Raw genomic sequence first — 17,501 nt, 5'->3', positions numbered from 1 at the left:
TGGCCCCAATGTTATTTTCTTTATATATCAATGCGTTAAGTGCAAGTTTGGCGGCAGCATCTGCAGATGTCCCATGTATGGGGGGCACCAAATTACCAGTATTATTATATGCGGACGATACTGTGCTGCTGTCCAGGACTCCCATAGGCTTGCAACGCCTCTTAAATTCCTTCGGGAATTTTATGCAAAACCTGGAACTTGTAATTAATGTGGAGAAATCGCACGTGATGTTCGTGGGGAAAGGGAGGAATAATACCAAGACGCTCTTGTGCAATGGCTCAGTAATATCAAAAGTAAGAATTTTCACATACCTGGGTGTGGTGTTTGATGACCTGGGCAGCTGGGTCCCCCAAGTGGCAAATAAAAGAGTAGCAGTGAAAAAGTCATCGGCCGCAATACTTGGCTTTGCAAAAAGATTGGGTGGGAAACCGCCTGAGGCCATTCTGGCGATTTATAGAGCCAAAACTATGGCCATAGCCAGGTATGGGGCAGCAATCTGGGGTTATAAAGATCTAACCTTGATTCAGAGAGAGGAAAACAAATTTTTGCGATCTCTCCTGGGCCTTCCCCAATCCACTTCATCTTTTGCGGTCCATGCAGAGCTGGGTATGGGCTATATTGCGGACATGTTAAACATGGCACCGCTTTTATTATGGATCAGAACTTGGCTTAACCCCAAACTTACACTGAATCATAAAATTATTAAGGATTGTTTGGGGCGGGATAGAGTGGCTGATATCAAATGGTTGGCATACATCAAAACATCTACTGCACTCATGGGTCGCCCGGAATTGTATTCAAACCCGGAAAATTTGAGTAAAGATGACATTAACTGGGTGAAACAGAACTTCATTAGGGCCCGAGAAATGGATCGAGAGTCGATTGAGATCTCTAAACCAACAGTAAGATCACATTTTTTGTTGATTAATTCAATGTCAATGGAACCCTATTTGTCTGTTGTCACACGTCCTTATCATCGTTGGTTGTTAACCAAATTTAGATTCAATCAGGCACATTTTCTGTTGGGAAATTATGAAAATTGGTGTATGCCATGGGAAAATGCCCCATGTGAATGTGATAATTTTTCCGATCAGGATTTGACACATTTTATTTTTTTCTGTCCCTTCTTCTCTGAAGGTAGGGCAAAGTACATCAAGCCTCTCCTGAGGGAAATGGGGTTTCTACAGTTGAAGCCAGCATTGTTGTTCTTACAATTAATGGAAAATCATCGGGTGATGTTCGGTGTAGCCAATTTTTTGATTGCATCTATCCGTGCTAGACGGAAGAGATCCCACACGAGTTTAGATGGAGCTATTGTAAATGTTTGCCCTATACCCGGTAGTATGAATTAATTTCTCAGCTTTGCCCCTATTAACATATACTTTTGGAAAAAAAAGGAACATGAATTATTTCCTGCTAACAGTGTTATTCTTGTGTGCCAGGTCATTTTATATGTATTGTTAATGAATTTTAAAATGTACGGTATTTTTAAAGCTTTGTATGATGTTTTTATGTATTTTTATAGTATACTTTTATGATTTTTATTTAATCGAATAAAGTGAGTTTTGACTTTGACTTTTGAGTGCATATATTTCAATGATCCATTCTTTCTAACCAGAGAGATACTGCACATTTTTCTGCCTTCAGTCTCCGCACTCAAAAGATGCTTGCTTTCCCACTGCCTAACCTCTTGCTCTTCATCGTTGCCCTTCCTCTAAATGAATTAGCGTTACCATAAGATTTCATGCCACTATAAGTACTACCTGAAAGAGGATTCAATGATGCTTGGATATCCAAGTTTTGAGTTGCTTGAAAAAGACCAAGAGTGAGATTATGGATAATCTTAATAGGACCCAAATTCAAATACTTGGCTGCCAGGTAAGAGAAGGCACAGCTTCCTCGCCTGCAATGTTTTATCAGAGGATAATCGATATGTTGCTGTACGCTGAGGTACGGTAAACATTTTCCTGAGGTGAACTGAACCAGCGCTGTTGACAGCCATGTAAATTAAACATATGGCTTTAAAGACTAAGGGCCTAATTCGCAAATATAATTTACACTTCTGAGTAAGTTTACACTTTTGAGTACCTTTACTACTTTTCAGTATTAAGTGAGGATCCTTGTGTGACACCATAATTCAAGGAAGCAGATGGGGACTGGAAAGGAGTTAGATAAACTGCTAAAGTGCGATCAGAGAGAAAAGATTCGAACCACTTCAGAGCATGATGCAGATACCTGCCTCGAGAAGACGTTAAATGAGAATAAAATGTGGGAATGTGCCAGATCCTGTTCACAGATCAATTAAGACCAGTACAGCTGAACCACTCTCATCTACAGTAATTCTGATGTTAGCTTAAGTATATGATATTAGGGTCTATATGACAAATGACCCATAACTCTATTATGGCATGTTTAGGAAGTTAAGTGCCTTATATATACTTTTATTTCCCCATAGGACCAAATTTAGTTTAACATTGTGTCTAAATAAAGTGAATACATTTAAATATTCATGAAGCTTATTTTAAGGCAGATAGGAGCTAATTGGGGAAATTTAGAAGTGGGTAGATATCTAAAGGGACTTGGTCGCAACCTCTCTTTTCAGTGTTTGTACAGGTCGACTGTAAATAGTAAACAATCGTAAACAATTTGAAGCACAGATACACATTCCTCTGTTAACCATGGCAGATGGGGTCTAAATGCAGCACGAGCTGATTTTTTTTTAATCAAAGACAGTATGCATTCTGCAGTTGATTAATGGCTGAATACTTTTCTCTCTTGATTTCCCAACAAAAGCCTCCCTTAAGAATTGCAGAACTTCATTGACAATTAACTCTCGTTAAAATATAATCCTTTAAATGTAGGCTACATTTATCTCGACCATGGGAATTCTCTGTGTTTAAATGTTCTCAAAATAGATGCATAGTAAATAATTAGACCAGACATGAACCCACCAGGCTAATGAGTCTAAAGGCATCCATAGACATAATTGGTGTGCTCAGTCCTAGATGAAACATTCTTCAGAAAAAATTATTTTCTATTCCCTCTAAAAGAGGAAACATCGGAAAAACACCCATTTCTGCTCCAGAGGTAGCAAATGCTGTGGCCGTAGACCAATAGGGTTTAATTTGCCCAGAGATGAGTGACTAGGGAAATATATGATGAACTTTAAAAAACTTATTGCTGCAAGCTTAAGGGCAACCCTACTCTTTGACGTGCAAACAATCAAAGATTTGAACTCTCAAGAGGATGTTCATTGATTACCAAATCAAAACGAATTCTATAACAAGCATCTAATAACTTCTGCTCAATTTTTGATGCATTCATTATAATTCTTTTTGCTTTTATGCTAGAAAAATAAGGCAATACAGATTTTAAGTATAGGATTTTAGGGTTTTGCTTACAAGCGAGCCTTAACTATATTGTGGGCATGTTTAGGACTTGTAGCGTTTTATTTATACCCAAAGTCTAATTTTTATTTAATACGATGGCCCTGATTATGATGTTGGTCGGCCTCAACCAATGGCCTGTCGGTTGCGGTCCGACCGACATCAAGTGCTGCGGTCTGACTGCCGCTTTATGATGTGCAGCGGTCAAAGGCCGCTTGCCGAGGGACCGACCGCCGATTCCGACAGGCTCAAGGAATCCCCTACAATGGTGCGGTACCTGCTCAGGCACCACTGTAGGGATTAAGATGTCCCTTTCAGGCAGCCTTTCAATGGCGGTCTGACTGCCATTGAAATGCTGTTGGAAAAGGACTTTTGGGACCCCTAGCAGGGCCTCATCCCTCCGCAGCCTCTGCTATGAGGCCCGGGGGGGGGCACTAAACATCCATACCCAGTTTGCCAGGCACGACATGGTGCCCGGCACATGGATGTTTGTAAACATCTATTTTCCCAATGCGGCTTCTGCTGTGGACTTTTTCCAGCCTCTGCAAAAGCTGCAATAGAAAAATTGATGTTTCTGACCATCTCATGGGCGGTCGTATCCTAATGCGTCGGAGGGAACCACTGACTACTACTCGGTCGGTTTCGATTCCGACACGATGCAGGTCAGACGCTAGTCCGACCGGCATCATAATAAACCCTATGTCTGAATCAAGTGAATCAATTCAAATATTCAGGAAGGTTCTTATTTCATCCTAAAGTAGAAGGATTTTGTTCCAGAGTGGTTAAAAGCACATACACAAACAGGTGAGTTTATTTTAAACAACATATTTTAATTTTAAAACACATAACATAAAATACACAATGTTTCAATTTAAAAACAGTGGTTTGCTAATTCAAATTTGCAGAACCAGTACCTGTCATACACAAACAATAAAGTACTCTAAAATTGTACTGGAAACTGGGAAAGAAAATATATTGAAATGAATTACTATGAGGAATGTTGAAAGGTGGTTCTGTACATCTAGAGACCAAAAAGGTCATACACCATGGGCATAATTAAGCCAGCACATTTAAGCACAATAAAAAACAAAGGTGCATCTTCACATTTTTTGAAGAAGTGCTTGTGCTCGTAAAATAGTGTACATTAGAAATATATTATTGTGGTTTACAATGATTTCAGAATCCACATTTTGATAAGGAAAAGTAGGAAAACATAGATAACTTTTAAAAATATGTACATGTTTTAAAGTTTGGTCTCAAATTATGTTGGAGTCAAAAGCAGAAAATCTGTTGTAAGAAAGGGAGTGTCATCTGAAAGATGATGCAACTCTCCAGTTTTTGCTTCAAAGTTTTGCCTAAAATGATTATCCAAATCAAGTCAATTTATTTTTTACATAACAATAAACTTTGTTTTTGTCATTTCAATATTTCTGTAATGTATAGCAATACCACCATTGTTGGGGCAAATAGTAATAAAACATGCTGATGATGCACACAGTCTATAAATAAAGTAATATAACTCAGTGGCTGACCAGGAATGCATATATTAGGTTGAAGCCGAATTTAAATGAAGTATTTTAACATATTTATTATGAAACCTGTAGTGTATTTTCTTTGTATTGAAAGTGTTTTTCATTTCAAAATCATCAGTTTCCATCTCATACTACTGGGAGGCCTATTAAACATATTTTGATAGACATTGAGCTAAATGTTGGGACACACATCATTTAGATACAAGAATTACAGTGGACAAATAAATAAGTTAATGGTGAAAGTACCTTTCGGTGCTTACAAACATAAAACAAACAACAACGCATTGTAGAAAGGGTGAGAGTACAACAGTATCTAGAATAAAGGACATCTTTAGTGCAAATCTGAAAACTGAGTTCATATCTATGGCACGAGTTCAAAATATTCAATCTGTTAAATGTAAACATGAATGCTAATCAGATACTGTACAAGTTTCTGTCTTTAAATATTTCTGATGCTGATGTCCTTTGTAATGATCATACAGCGTTAATCTAAGTGCAAAATAAGAATCCACACTCCATTCTGGAAAACCATCAATCTACTATAGGCACATGGAAAGCATTTACAGTAGGATTCAAAACATTCACATGGCCAAATCATCATTTCATCAAATGGATGACTAAAGAGTTCTATTTCCATCAAACATTGATGTATGATTTATCATTACCATAATAGTGTTAATTTAGCAAGCACTGTACACCAAAATCATTTCACGGTCGATAAACAAGTAATGATTATATATGCAAAGGCCAAGTGAAATTCATGTTCAATTACCAAAATAATTTCTACCTAATTTATAATACATATGAGATAGCAGAATAATTTACAAATGTACACCTTTTAAGAGTTCTAAAAGAAAGCCTGAAGCAACAACAAGTGAAACTTAAAATAGCAAGACAGTCATTTCTGCTGCAAAAGTGGGGAGATGAAGAGCAGCTTCTCTGGTGACTTGATGTTGCTATGGCTGACATGGTATGCTTTGGTGACTGTGAAATGCTTCAAGTGCAGCATTTTCTTAAAAGCCATTTTGTAGTTCAAATCACCAAGAGATGACGGAAATGGTTACGAGCAGTTCAAAATCATTTCAAGGGGAGCTTAATTTTCTAGTGTTACACAAGGCAGCATCTACAAAAAATATAAAAATGGAGTTGTTATGGAAGTGTAATTTAATGTTTTTTCATAACAAAAATCATAAAAATACTGGAAGTAGCATGCCGATTGAGGGTGAGGAGAATATTTAACATCATCAATTCCATTTCAATGTATACAAATAACTTTTTTATTGTGTGAGGCAAGCATTTCCTTTATTCTAGCCCCATCACATCTCACTAATTGCTTTAATGCATGTGATTTAAATAACACATCACATTGAGCCTATGTGGAGAAAGTACACAGCCCCATTTTATTTCAGTTCTTACACACAAAAATTGAATTACTGAACAAACAAAATGATTCTGCTGATGCATTAGTCTGGCCTTACTTGTCAAACTTACCCACTCTTAACACGAGTCTTCTGCTGGATCCCATAATCTCAGATCATCCCTCTATACACGTCTTTCTTCACCCCCTATACACTAACAATGGAAGATCACTTCACTGTTCCTTTCCATATACAGGTTTATTCCCTCCTAAAGCGAGGGTAATTTACAATTCTCCTTCACTAATACAACTGTTGTCTAAATAGAGTAATCTCAAGATGACCTCTGAGGTGGAGCTCCTAAGAGAAGCTCCTGGACTTGGGATTGATTATTCTTAAAACATCCTATTTTTGTCCTGCCATACATCCAGCACTATTCAGGAAACTATCATAACGAAGACTGGACAACTTCTGAAGAAATTGTTGAGATCCTGCTCACATCCAGGAAAGAGGATCACCACTGACTGAGAGTTGGGATCACTACAGATGAACGAACCCACTCAGTGACTGTCCACCGAGTCTGGGGAAACAGAGTGCATGTGCTAACCAGTCCGCCATCCCTGCACGCCTGCAAAGCCCATGTGAGTAGCTGACAATCATGTGGCCAAATTGCTTTGACCGGTTTCTTACCTGGTCTGGGGACCAGCCGTACCTCCCGGACCAGCTGGGGTATTTGTCTCACGCTTGAGCTCTTCCGCCTCGTCAGCTGTCTTCCTCACAACTGAGGCTTTCTGCAAACCTTGCCGGGTTTGGAGCTGAGTCCAAACCCCTTGGTCTTTACTGTGGTGACTGTTCTGTTCTGAGCATTCGTCTGCCATGCAGGCTGTTGGCCGCACAATGAAAGATTCTGCTCTCCTGTAGGGACGCGTCCAGAGAGGAGCTGCCCCGCTTGGGACTACGTGTGCCCTGATACTGTGGATTGGCTGCAGCGCATCTGACACTACTTGTGCCCATGCTTCCTGGAGGACATGTTGAAGCGGAAGTAGCACGGATTGGGGAGTGGCGTGCCTCGCCCGCTCAGCTCTCACATGGAGAGCTTGCAGGAAGGCACAAGTCTGTCCCTGGTAGAGTCATTCACAGGGGCTAATTTGTGGCTGGGGCGCTTCGTGTCGGCCGTGCTCTTTTAGGGCTATATGTGTGGGGGTTGTATCCAGCCCTCCATTTTGGGGCCACTCTTCCACCGAGCCCTCATGCTTGATTATTGCCAAGATGGCTTTCAGCTGCCCAATTGAAAGGTACAGAGGACTGAACATGCACAGGTTTTAGAAAGTGAAGTAGGACAATGTTTCTTGGCTGACTCACACACAAACTGAAGAAGGGCTCCAAACTCAATAACAAGGAGAATCTGCCAAATCTAAAAAGTCAGCCACATTTGAACAGTATTTTAGGTGTTCCGCAACCTAACACATTTAAAACTTTACAATACCAACTACAGGCTGTATAACTGAAATAAAGGAAGGATCTACTGCCCCTACCATGTTTAACTCTAGCCATTCCTGCTAGAGCCCTCATTACCAGCTGGTCACAGGCGTGCATTTTGGCAGTGCCACTTCAAAATTGAACATGTCAATGAGAAACTCATTCCACTGTTCGGAAATAATTGAAGCTGTACTATCCACTAAGTGGGAACCCCCACCAGCGGGACGTTCTAACTGATGCTTGGAGTCATCCTGGTGCGATACCTATTTTTGTGGTCTGGGTGAGTTCTACCACCCCATTCCCCCTCCTGTGCTCATAGCTGGCTACTTATTTTCCTATAACTGAGGGGCACTGGCCAACCTGATACCTGGCACATCTGACATCCAGTTAAGGTTAGCAATGCTTCTGATAACCCCTGTGTTCACCTGTGGCTGACCCTGACGGCAAGCCCTTTGAGAGTGAGGTTTTGCTCTTCACATCCTCTTTTAAAACTTCCCTTTCCCTCCCCTTCCAGGTCTAATCTTGCAATTAATACTATCTCAATACTAATTTGTCTCCATCAATGTTCCCCCATAAAACTGACTTTATCATCTATTCCAAACGGTTGGCTAAATGGAAAAACATCTTCCTTCCAGTCACTAAAACAGTCAAAATTTCTTCTGGAATAAACTGATGACATCCTTTTAGAGGGGAAGTGGATATATCTGTTTTCAGGACTGGCAATATCCTCATACAAGCCACTGACTCTCATCTCAACATCTTTGATAGACATTTCTGTACATTGGTCACTTCACACACACAACAGAGCCAAACACCCCTTAATACCTCTCTCCCCCGCACCACAATTCAGTTACCCTGAACAGTCTCGCCTTCTTCCTCCTAAGGATTCACCATCTCTCTCTGTGACACTTCCATCAACTTTGTCACATCCACCAACACACTCCGCCTAACAATGGCCTCAAAAACAACTTCTCTTGATCCCTCCCTATCTTGCAACCTCACTAAATTAAAGCTAGAGGATACTCATGCCAAGCCTAGGGTAACAGTCCCCTGCCAAAGTCTTGCATCCACTAATCCTACAGCTGATGCCCTTCCTTCCAGCGATAACTACTCCACTCTCTCACAAGAGGGACAATCCCAGGTCCTTTGACAGAGATCATCCCTACAGCTAAGAGCTCTCAGCCCCCCTGTACTCAGGATGGGCCGCATATTCTCCAACAACCTCAATTCCCCCTCCAATACTCACCCTAGACAATTGCCTTCTTGATGGTCACCACCGCTCCCACCTTGACGTTCAATCACTCTGCAACAAATGAGGCCCTCGGCAAACCTTGCGATGAGACCCCTATCCCAAGAACCACATTGACTAATTACTCAACTGACACTCCCCCCTTTCCAAGGCAGACCCTAAGCATCCCAACCAGACTGTCTTAAATGCTATCATTAAATCAATGGGGTAACACCCACAAAATCAAAGGACCTGGGTATCAGTGATATAAACAAAAACAATGGCCCTAGACTATTAATTAGATTGACTTAATCCAAAGGTTAATTTATAGCTTAGAAATGCGATTCAATCTGCATTTAAGAAATCAAGCTGCATGGGAGAAGAAGGTTATTGGAAAGGCAATGAACACCAAACCCACATTTCAAAATTTGTATTTATCAAAAAAACAGGATGACAATTATTTACATTATCATCAACAATTCAAATAGACGGCGCAAGGACTGAAAGAATTATAGTCAAGGTGAAAAGGGGTGCTCAAGTGGAGAAGAAAGGAGAAAAGTTAGAGCATAGATTCAATTATTTACAAAAAACAATCAAGCGGTGTTATTTCCGCTGGTTTAATAGGCCTGTCCAAAATGGTTTTCTAAAGGGGAAAAAGGGGGGACTATGAAGGGTACAGGCACAAAAACTAAAAATGTCGACGTTTCGACCCTTGTGCTCTAGGGAATTTTGCTTCCTCGGCTGCGGGTCTTCCTCAGGACGTGGGGGGGGGGGGAAGAAAAGGGGGAGGGGCTGGCCATGATCGCACTCGTTGTCTGGATCAGCCACCAACACAGCTGGTTAGGTGCGACTCCCTTCTCGCTGGTTAGGATTCACCTAGTTCGAATTCAGATGGTCTCATATTGAAATTAAATTGTAGTATGAAGATTAGGACCAGTATCGTATGTGGCAGAGATTTCCTACCGGCGCCTCCTGGGCGTTTGGAATTAGCGACGGCGACTGGTGCCCGAAACCCCTGAACCAAGTCAAATACGCAGGGTGATAGCCTCACAGGTAACTCTGGTACCTGTACCCCTGCGGGAACCAATTAGTGGCATATTTAATCTTCATGCCATGTGTTTGGATATAAGGACACACACGGTGGTTCAATAATTCCCTGTGTTACCGGATTGCCCAGGAGGCGCCGGTAGGAAATCTCTGCCACATACGATACTGGTCCTAATCTTCATACTACAATTTAATTTCAATATGAGACCATCTGAATTCGAACTAGGTGAATCCTAACCAGCGAGAAGGGAGTCGCACCTAACCAGCTGTGTTGGTGGCTGATCCAGACAACGAGTGCGATCACGGCCAGCCCCTCCCCCTTTTCTTCCCCCCCCCCACGTCCTGAGGAAGACCCGCAGCCGAGGAAGCAAAATTCCCTAGAGCACAAGGGTCGAAACGTCGACATTTTTAGTTTTTGTGCCTGTACCCTTCATAGTCCCCCCTTTTTCCCCTTTAGAAAACCATTTTGGACAGGCCTATTAAACCAGCGGAAATAACCCCGCTTGATTGTTTTTTGTAAATAATTGAATCTATGCTCTAACTTTTCTCCTTTCTTCTCCACTTGAACACCCCTTTTCACCTTGACTATAATTCTTTCAGTCCTTGCGCTGTCTATTTGAATTGTTGATGATAATGTAAATAATTGTGTCATCCTGTTTTTTTGATAAATACAAATTTTGAAATGTGGGTTTGGTGTTCATTGCCTTTCCAATAACCTTCTTCTCCCATGCAGCTTGATTTCTTAAATGCAGATTGAATCGCATTTCTAAGCTATAAATTAACCTGTGGATTAAGTCAATCTAATTAATAGTCTAGGGCCATTGTTTTTGTTTATGTCTTAAATGCTAGTCCTAACGACATAGACCACCCCCATATAACGGTGATCTCCTCTCCCTCTTATGCAGATTTTACTGCTATTTTCCCCCACCCTCAATGTGAGATGCACCTCTAACTCTCTCTTACAGACTTTGAACTGAATGGATCATAAACTCCACTCTCTTGCGACCGACTTAGCGCATTTTAGACAGGATCTCTTAAACCAGGACATCCTGGTCTGCTCTCACACTTCAGAAACCTCTCATTCAGGTTATCCGAATACCTTTCAATGCTCTCCCAGGCCCACCATTCCCCTACACTGTCTGGCCCACAGGCCCCACCATGCACACTGCCCTTTCTCTGCTCTGGAAGTGAATGCTCTTAGCGAATCCTTTCTCCCTAAGACCCAGGCTATTGTCCATAATCCTACCTCTTCAATCCCATTAATAGTGGGCATAAATAGAAACCACATAATTCCTACCTAGCTGTTATAAATGGGCGTCTCTAGTTGACAGAGGTAGGTACCTTTGTCCAAGTAGGGACCCTTCTTCCTAGTCAGGGTAAGGGGGATATACTTCTAAAATAATCCCTGCTCACCCCCTAGGTAGCTTGGCATGAGCAGACAGGCTTATCTCAGAGGCAGTGTGTGAAGTATTTGTGAACACATACAGTAATATAGTAAAAACACTACAAATGGACACCACACCAGTTCAGGAAAATAAGTAATCTTTACGTAAACCAAACAAGACCAAAACGACAAAAAATCACAATATAGCAATAAAAATATGACTTTCAAATGGTAGGAATAGTTCAGTACAACGCAAATTGCAGATGCAACACTCTTCACACAAAATACCTTGGATGTGTCACACACAAACAAAAAGGGTCCGCAGGAAGGTGATGCGTCGGTTCCTTGCTCTGGGGGAGGTGGTTCGTCGGTTCTTTACTGCTGCACAGAGGGAGGTGATGCATCGGTTTCTTACCAGAGAGGAGGTGATGCGTCCGTTTCTTGCTGCGTGGGGAGGTGATATGTCGGTTTCTTACTGCATCTCCCAACGATGCAGCAGACTTGGTGCCTTAATGCAATACAACGATCCGGAACGATGCGTGGGTTCTTGCAGCTGCACAGCAGGGCTCGCTTCAGAATCAGAATCGGTGGAGTGATCTCGGACTTCAGAGACCGATGCACTCGATGCGGCTTGCAGCAATTTCTCGAGCCGCAGGCAGGCGCTGCAACAGTTTCTTCGGCATTGCGTCAAAAACAGGTGCGGATGCATCACACTTATCATTGTTGCATTGCTTTTCGAGCTCCCAAAAGTCAGAACAACCTCCAGAGGCCCAGAACAACTACAGGCACCTCTTGGCAGGTCAGAACTCCCTGCAAGAAGTTCAGGGGAGCTGGGAGTGAAGTCTTTGCGTCACTGAGACTTCAGAACAGGAGGCAAGCTCTTCTTCAAGCCCTTAGAGATTTTCCTCAAGCAGGGAACACAGCAAACAGCAGAGTCCTTTTCCCTTTCCTTGGCAGAAAGTAGCCACTGCAGGCCAACCTCAGACAGCAAACAGCACAGGGGTAGTACGCCTCCTCAGTTTCTCCAGCTCTTCTCCTTGGCAAATGTTCCTCTGGTTTTCCCAAAAGTGATCTAAAAGTCTGAGGCCTGGCCCCTCTTTTTATACAGCAAAATCCTTTGTCCTCTGGTGGCAGAGAAGCCCTGTGCTCAGTCAAAGCCAGTCTGTACTCTCTGGTGCAGCTTCCTGGCAGGAGGTGGAGACAGCATTGTGAAAGGCAGACCAGGCCCATTCAGGTGACAGGAAATGTCCTCCCCCTACTCTAAATGCAGTCCAGGTCGATTCAACCAACTCTCAACTCATCCATACTCTCTAGAGAAACTGCAACCCCCCAGTCCGTGTCACTTCAAAGACAGAGACCATTATCAGTGAGGGAATTGATATCGCTTTCCTTACAGAAACTTGGCTCATTGACCACTCTAGTGCCATTCTTGACCTACTTACTCCTCCTGGGTACTGCATCATTAGTCATGACAGGACTGAAAGAACAGGTGGAGGTCTAGCCATAATCCACAAGGCGGAAATCCAACTTTCCATTCTAAAGAATGCTGAATACTCAACTTTTGAATACCCTGGCGTTGAACACAAAGACAAAAGGTCCCCACCTATCAAACTTCATACTATCTACCACTCGCCTGGTGATCACCCGCTCTTCGCTGAAGAGTTATCTGACTTACTTACTCAGTTCTCTCTTACTGACTCGAATGACGTGTTTTGGGCAATTTTAACATTTATTGGAACAACGCAGAAGACTGCACAGACAGGCGCCTCATGAACCTTCTTGAGATGAATGACCAAAAGCAACTCAGCAACAAACCTACTCCCATCAAAGGCGCTCCTCCAGATGATATTATCAGAGGTAGCGCATACTGTTCACCAAAACTCACTCAGACTTAACAAACAAACCTAAGCAGTTGACCTGAAACCTCAAACAAGTCCCTTCTGCGGAGCTGGAATCTAAGATTCGTGTAGAACTTCAACATCTCCCGCTCTCTCAAAACGCAAATGAGCTTACTACCCACTTCAACAAGTAGAAAATGGAAGTTCTTGACCAAGTTGCACTGCTCAAATTAAAACAACAAAGATCAATCCAATCTAAATCATGGTTTGACTCTGATCTCAACAGCGAAAGAAGAGAACTTAGACTAGCAGTCGGACGTGGAGACAAAACCCCTCGTCATTACATCTAACTCTCCTCAGAACTGCTAGGTTAGCATAGAAAAGCAATTTTTCAGAGAAAAAGCCTCCTTCTTCTGTATCCAACTTGACAGAGCAAAGAACAGGCCTAGAGAGCTTTCACATTGTCAAACGACAACCCACATCTTCGCCAAACGAAATAATAATCTCTATAGAACGATTTGATGACATTGCCAGCTTCTTCATGGACAAAATTGCTAAAATTGAGCAATCCTTCCCTCAAGTCATTACCCTTCCTCTCCTGTTAACCATTCTCACTAACACTCCTCCCCCCACAGCAGTCCCACCACCCGAACTTTTCAATAATCATTCAACCCCAAATGGAACATACAACAACCTTTTTAACACCGAACTGAAAAACAAGGCCAATTGGTCAAAACCCACGACTCAGCTAGAAGTCTTTAATATTATTGCACAATTAAAGCCTACTTCACACACCCTCTCCCTGCAAAAATAGTACATAACCTAAACCACATCATCGCCCCCTTTTGGATAAAAATCATTAATACTTCCATCGCCTCTGGGTGTGTTCCGGATTCCCTACAACTAGGTCAAATCACACCTATACTCAAAAACTCCAGGGCAGACCCTAACGATCTCAACAACCTCAGACCTATCTCTAACCTCCCGTTCCTAGCTAAAACCATGGAAAAATGCATCTTACAACTCAACAGGCACATAGGTGAATTCAACCTACTTGACTCCTTCCAATCTGGTTTCAGGAAAGGCTGTAGAACAGAAACAGCTATGCTCAACTTTGCAGATGACACCCATTGATCCGTAGAGAATGAAGATGCTTGTCAGTTTTAAAACGGATCACACCTTACCTACAACACCGAACAAAACAAATCAAAATCAAGTCCTGCCTGTCGAACCCCAAACCGGTCACTCTTGGTGTCCCCAGGGTTCAATGCTCTCACCCTCACGTTTCAACCTTTTCATGGAACCCCTTACTATCATCTTGAAACAACCAGGGATCAAATATCACCTCTATGCAGATGACACGCAACTCTACTACAAAATCAAATCACACAGTGACATCCTATATCTTGACGTCACACTGAGTAAGATTCAATCTAGGTTTTTCCGAGGGACCTACAATGCAACCCTTTTCCCGGGCTTCAAAAAAGACTTGAAACCCATATCCTCAATAAATACTGGAACCCATGAATAATGTGAAGCTTGGTTCAATTAGGTTCGCTGGATCAGTTCAGACTTCATTGATCAGTTGGCTGTTTCTTTCTTTGTGTTTGCCTCTATTGTTCCCGATGTCCTTCTCGCCATGGACTTTGTTTTGAATGGATCTCATTTCTGTGGTTTCCACCCCATGGCCATATAATTTTTCTTTTTCTCTGTATATATTATTGTGTGCCCCTCACACCCTGTATAACTATACTTCACTTGTTTTATATTTTATGTAACTTTAAACTATGATTATTGCACGTCTTATGCCCAGTGACTGACTATTGCCTTGCTCTTGATTCTGTAAAGCGCTCTGATACCTCAGGGTCCAGCTAGACGCAAGAGCAAGACGCCGAAGGAAGACGAGTGAGGAGTACTCTCTGCCACTCGGGTCGGAAAGATTTTAATTTGGTTATCGAGGGTCCTGGATGGAGGACTAGAAATTAATAGGTATTGTCCAGAAATCAATCTTAAGCAGTAGACGTCTGGAATAGAGAGATATTTGAGAGCTCTGATGAAACACGTGTTGGCTCTTTGGAAAATTGTAGCATGTAAAGGAAGGATGAATAGTGACCTGTGCTGAAAATATCTCAAGAATAAACAACAGAGTTGAAAGAAGATGGATTGAACTTTGATTTCATAACACACACTTAGTAGTGCTCAGGATAACATGTTTTCTGTTGAAGGGCCATAATTTTCTGGTCTGCCTTTGTGGGCATGTGTGGCTGCCCTCTTCCTTGGGGCACACAATTTGATATTTTTGCATTTGACTGTGGGGATTACTAAGAATCTTGCGCATAGAGCCTTGCCACATTCTCCTCTAAAGCACTTTTGTGCTCAAAGGTATAATCAGTTACATGACCATGTCAACAGAGTCCTCCATAAAGAGACTTTTAACTGCTATCGGAAGCAGGTCTTTGCAGTTGTTCCTTGAAAGATTTTGCCACACCGGTTTCCATGAACAGGAAAGTCTTGTTGCCATGAGACACATTCAGCTTTGCAGGGTTTCAAATCATGATTACAATATTCAGTATCAACAAGCCCTTCAGAATCCACAATTTACAGTGTTTCTCCTGCCTTAGCATGCTTACGTCAGGGAACAGGAGTATTCTTATGTTCTCATATTGGAGTCCCTGCTTCAGGGTCAAGCCATCTTCAAGACAGATTTGCATTACTTCAGATTCAAAATCCATTAAAGGAGACTTCATCGACCTGTATCTCATTTCTCTTTGGCCTGGTAGGAGCTCTCCAATGGCTGGCCCTTTAGTCTCCTTAACCTCTTGGCCTTTCCTCCTTCTTGTACATGAAGAGGAGAAGGAAGAAGTCTTGTTTTTTCACTTTTTTCTCCATCACCCTGGCAGGTCAATAGTTCACAAGCAGTAGCCTGGTAACACAAGCTGCCTGTAATTGTGCTGGCAGATGTTGTGACCATGGGGGTCCTCTTTCACTAACTCTGCCCCTCTCTGGCCAACCCACTTAATCCCTTTAATAAAACCAAGTCCTGGATTACCCATTCCCCCTCTCTCTACAAAGGTGCCCGGAACTACTCCTTGGCCTGGCATTGATGGGTCTGCCTCCAAGAGCTCCAGTGTGTGGCGCTCACAAGCAGCGCCACTGCTCCTAAGGCCTTTTCCACAGTGTGCCCGCCATCTTGATTCTCACCACTTGTCATGCAGGGGCCTCCTAGATTGGCGTCATACTTGACTTTACAGGACTATTACAGCTCCAGAAATCACGTGTAGCCCCTCAACTTGTTACCAGTGTTACTCCCCTCAACCATGGTCTACACAGCTGGATTTATGACTCCAGTCCAGGATCCCTTCCACAGGTCAAGTAGAGTTCTGAAGGAGATAAGTTCCAAGGGGTAACCCTAAACACTTTTCAGCAATTCCTGTGTAACCTACTGCAAACATTCCCACAATGCCCCTCTCTGCCCAGATCCAAGATGGCAAAACCCTTCCCTACTTGTGCAGAGACTGTGTGACCACTCAGAAGTATGTCCAGGGGAATGTGGTCACTTCAAACCAGTTAAGCGGGCAGCTTCTCTCCCACTAGGATTGAGGGTTTGCCTAACTAGAGGCACAAAAAAGAGCCCTGACCAGGTATCAGCTAACATTTCCCTGTGACAGAGTAGGCATCTTTGAAGGTAATGAAGTTCCTGAGCACAGCCCAGATCCTACCAGAGGAAAAATAAATACTTCCCCATACCGAAGGCCTTTGTCCTGCTCTGCGAGCAGTTTACACACATCATTAAGAGGGCTAGTCAGCTGCTAGGTGACAGTTGGATCTCATGCAGATGGGACTCCATAGGCTTTAGGCAGGTAAAACATAGCTTTCTATGGGTACCTTTATTAGTTATCACAAATTTGATTTTGCCATTAAACTGGATTCAAAATAACTATCAAAAAGTGTCTTTGAATTACAATTCTAGCTGTTTTCTGGCCGAAATTATAATTACTAAATTTAATATTGCAATCAAGGGCTTTCGTATGAAACATCCAGCCTTGCTACAGTGAAAATAGCTTTTGATTTTTTTTTCACTGGAAGGGCATGTGTAACAAGACACTTATATATGTCCTATTTTTAAATACCATGCACTCCACTTTTGGGCTCATGAGGCCTACATATGGGTGACTTATTAGTACTTATAAGGAAGGTGTTGACCTGTTGAATTGCAGTTTTAAACTGCCACAACTAGGCTATGATGGTAGGC

The 17,501-nt window shown here is 42.3% G+C and overlaps 1 protein-coding gene across 1 annotated transcript in view; it reads right to left on the bottom strand.

Annotated features, from left to right (window-relative positions):
- Positions 1-4,201: 4,201 nt before the first annotated feature.
- The window catches only part of MCF2 (MCF.2 cell line derived transforming sequence), a 1,062,111-nt gene continuing 1,048,811 nt past the window's right edge, over positions 4,202-17,501 (bottom strand). The window contains exon 30 of the mRNA XM_078688611.1: positions 4,202-6,041. Coding sequence (XP_078544737.1) covers positions 6,001-6,041 — 41 coding nt within the window. The 3' untranslated portion in view covers positions 4,202-6,000. The remainder of the gene's footprint in view (positions 6,042-17,501) is intronic.

The sequence above is a fragment of the Lissotriton helveticus genome, chromosome 4_1, assembly GCF_964261635.1.
Source record: "Lissotriton helveticus chromosome 4_1, aLisHel1.1, whole genome shotgun sequence".
Taxonomy (NCBI): Eukaryota; Metazoa; Chordata; class Amphibia; order Caudata; family Salamandridae; genus Lissotriton; species Lissotriton helveticus.
Note: the sequence above shows the minus strand (reverse complement) of the source record. Positions and strands in the feature narration are given on the sequence as shown.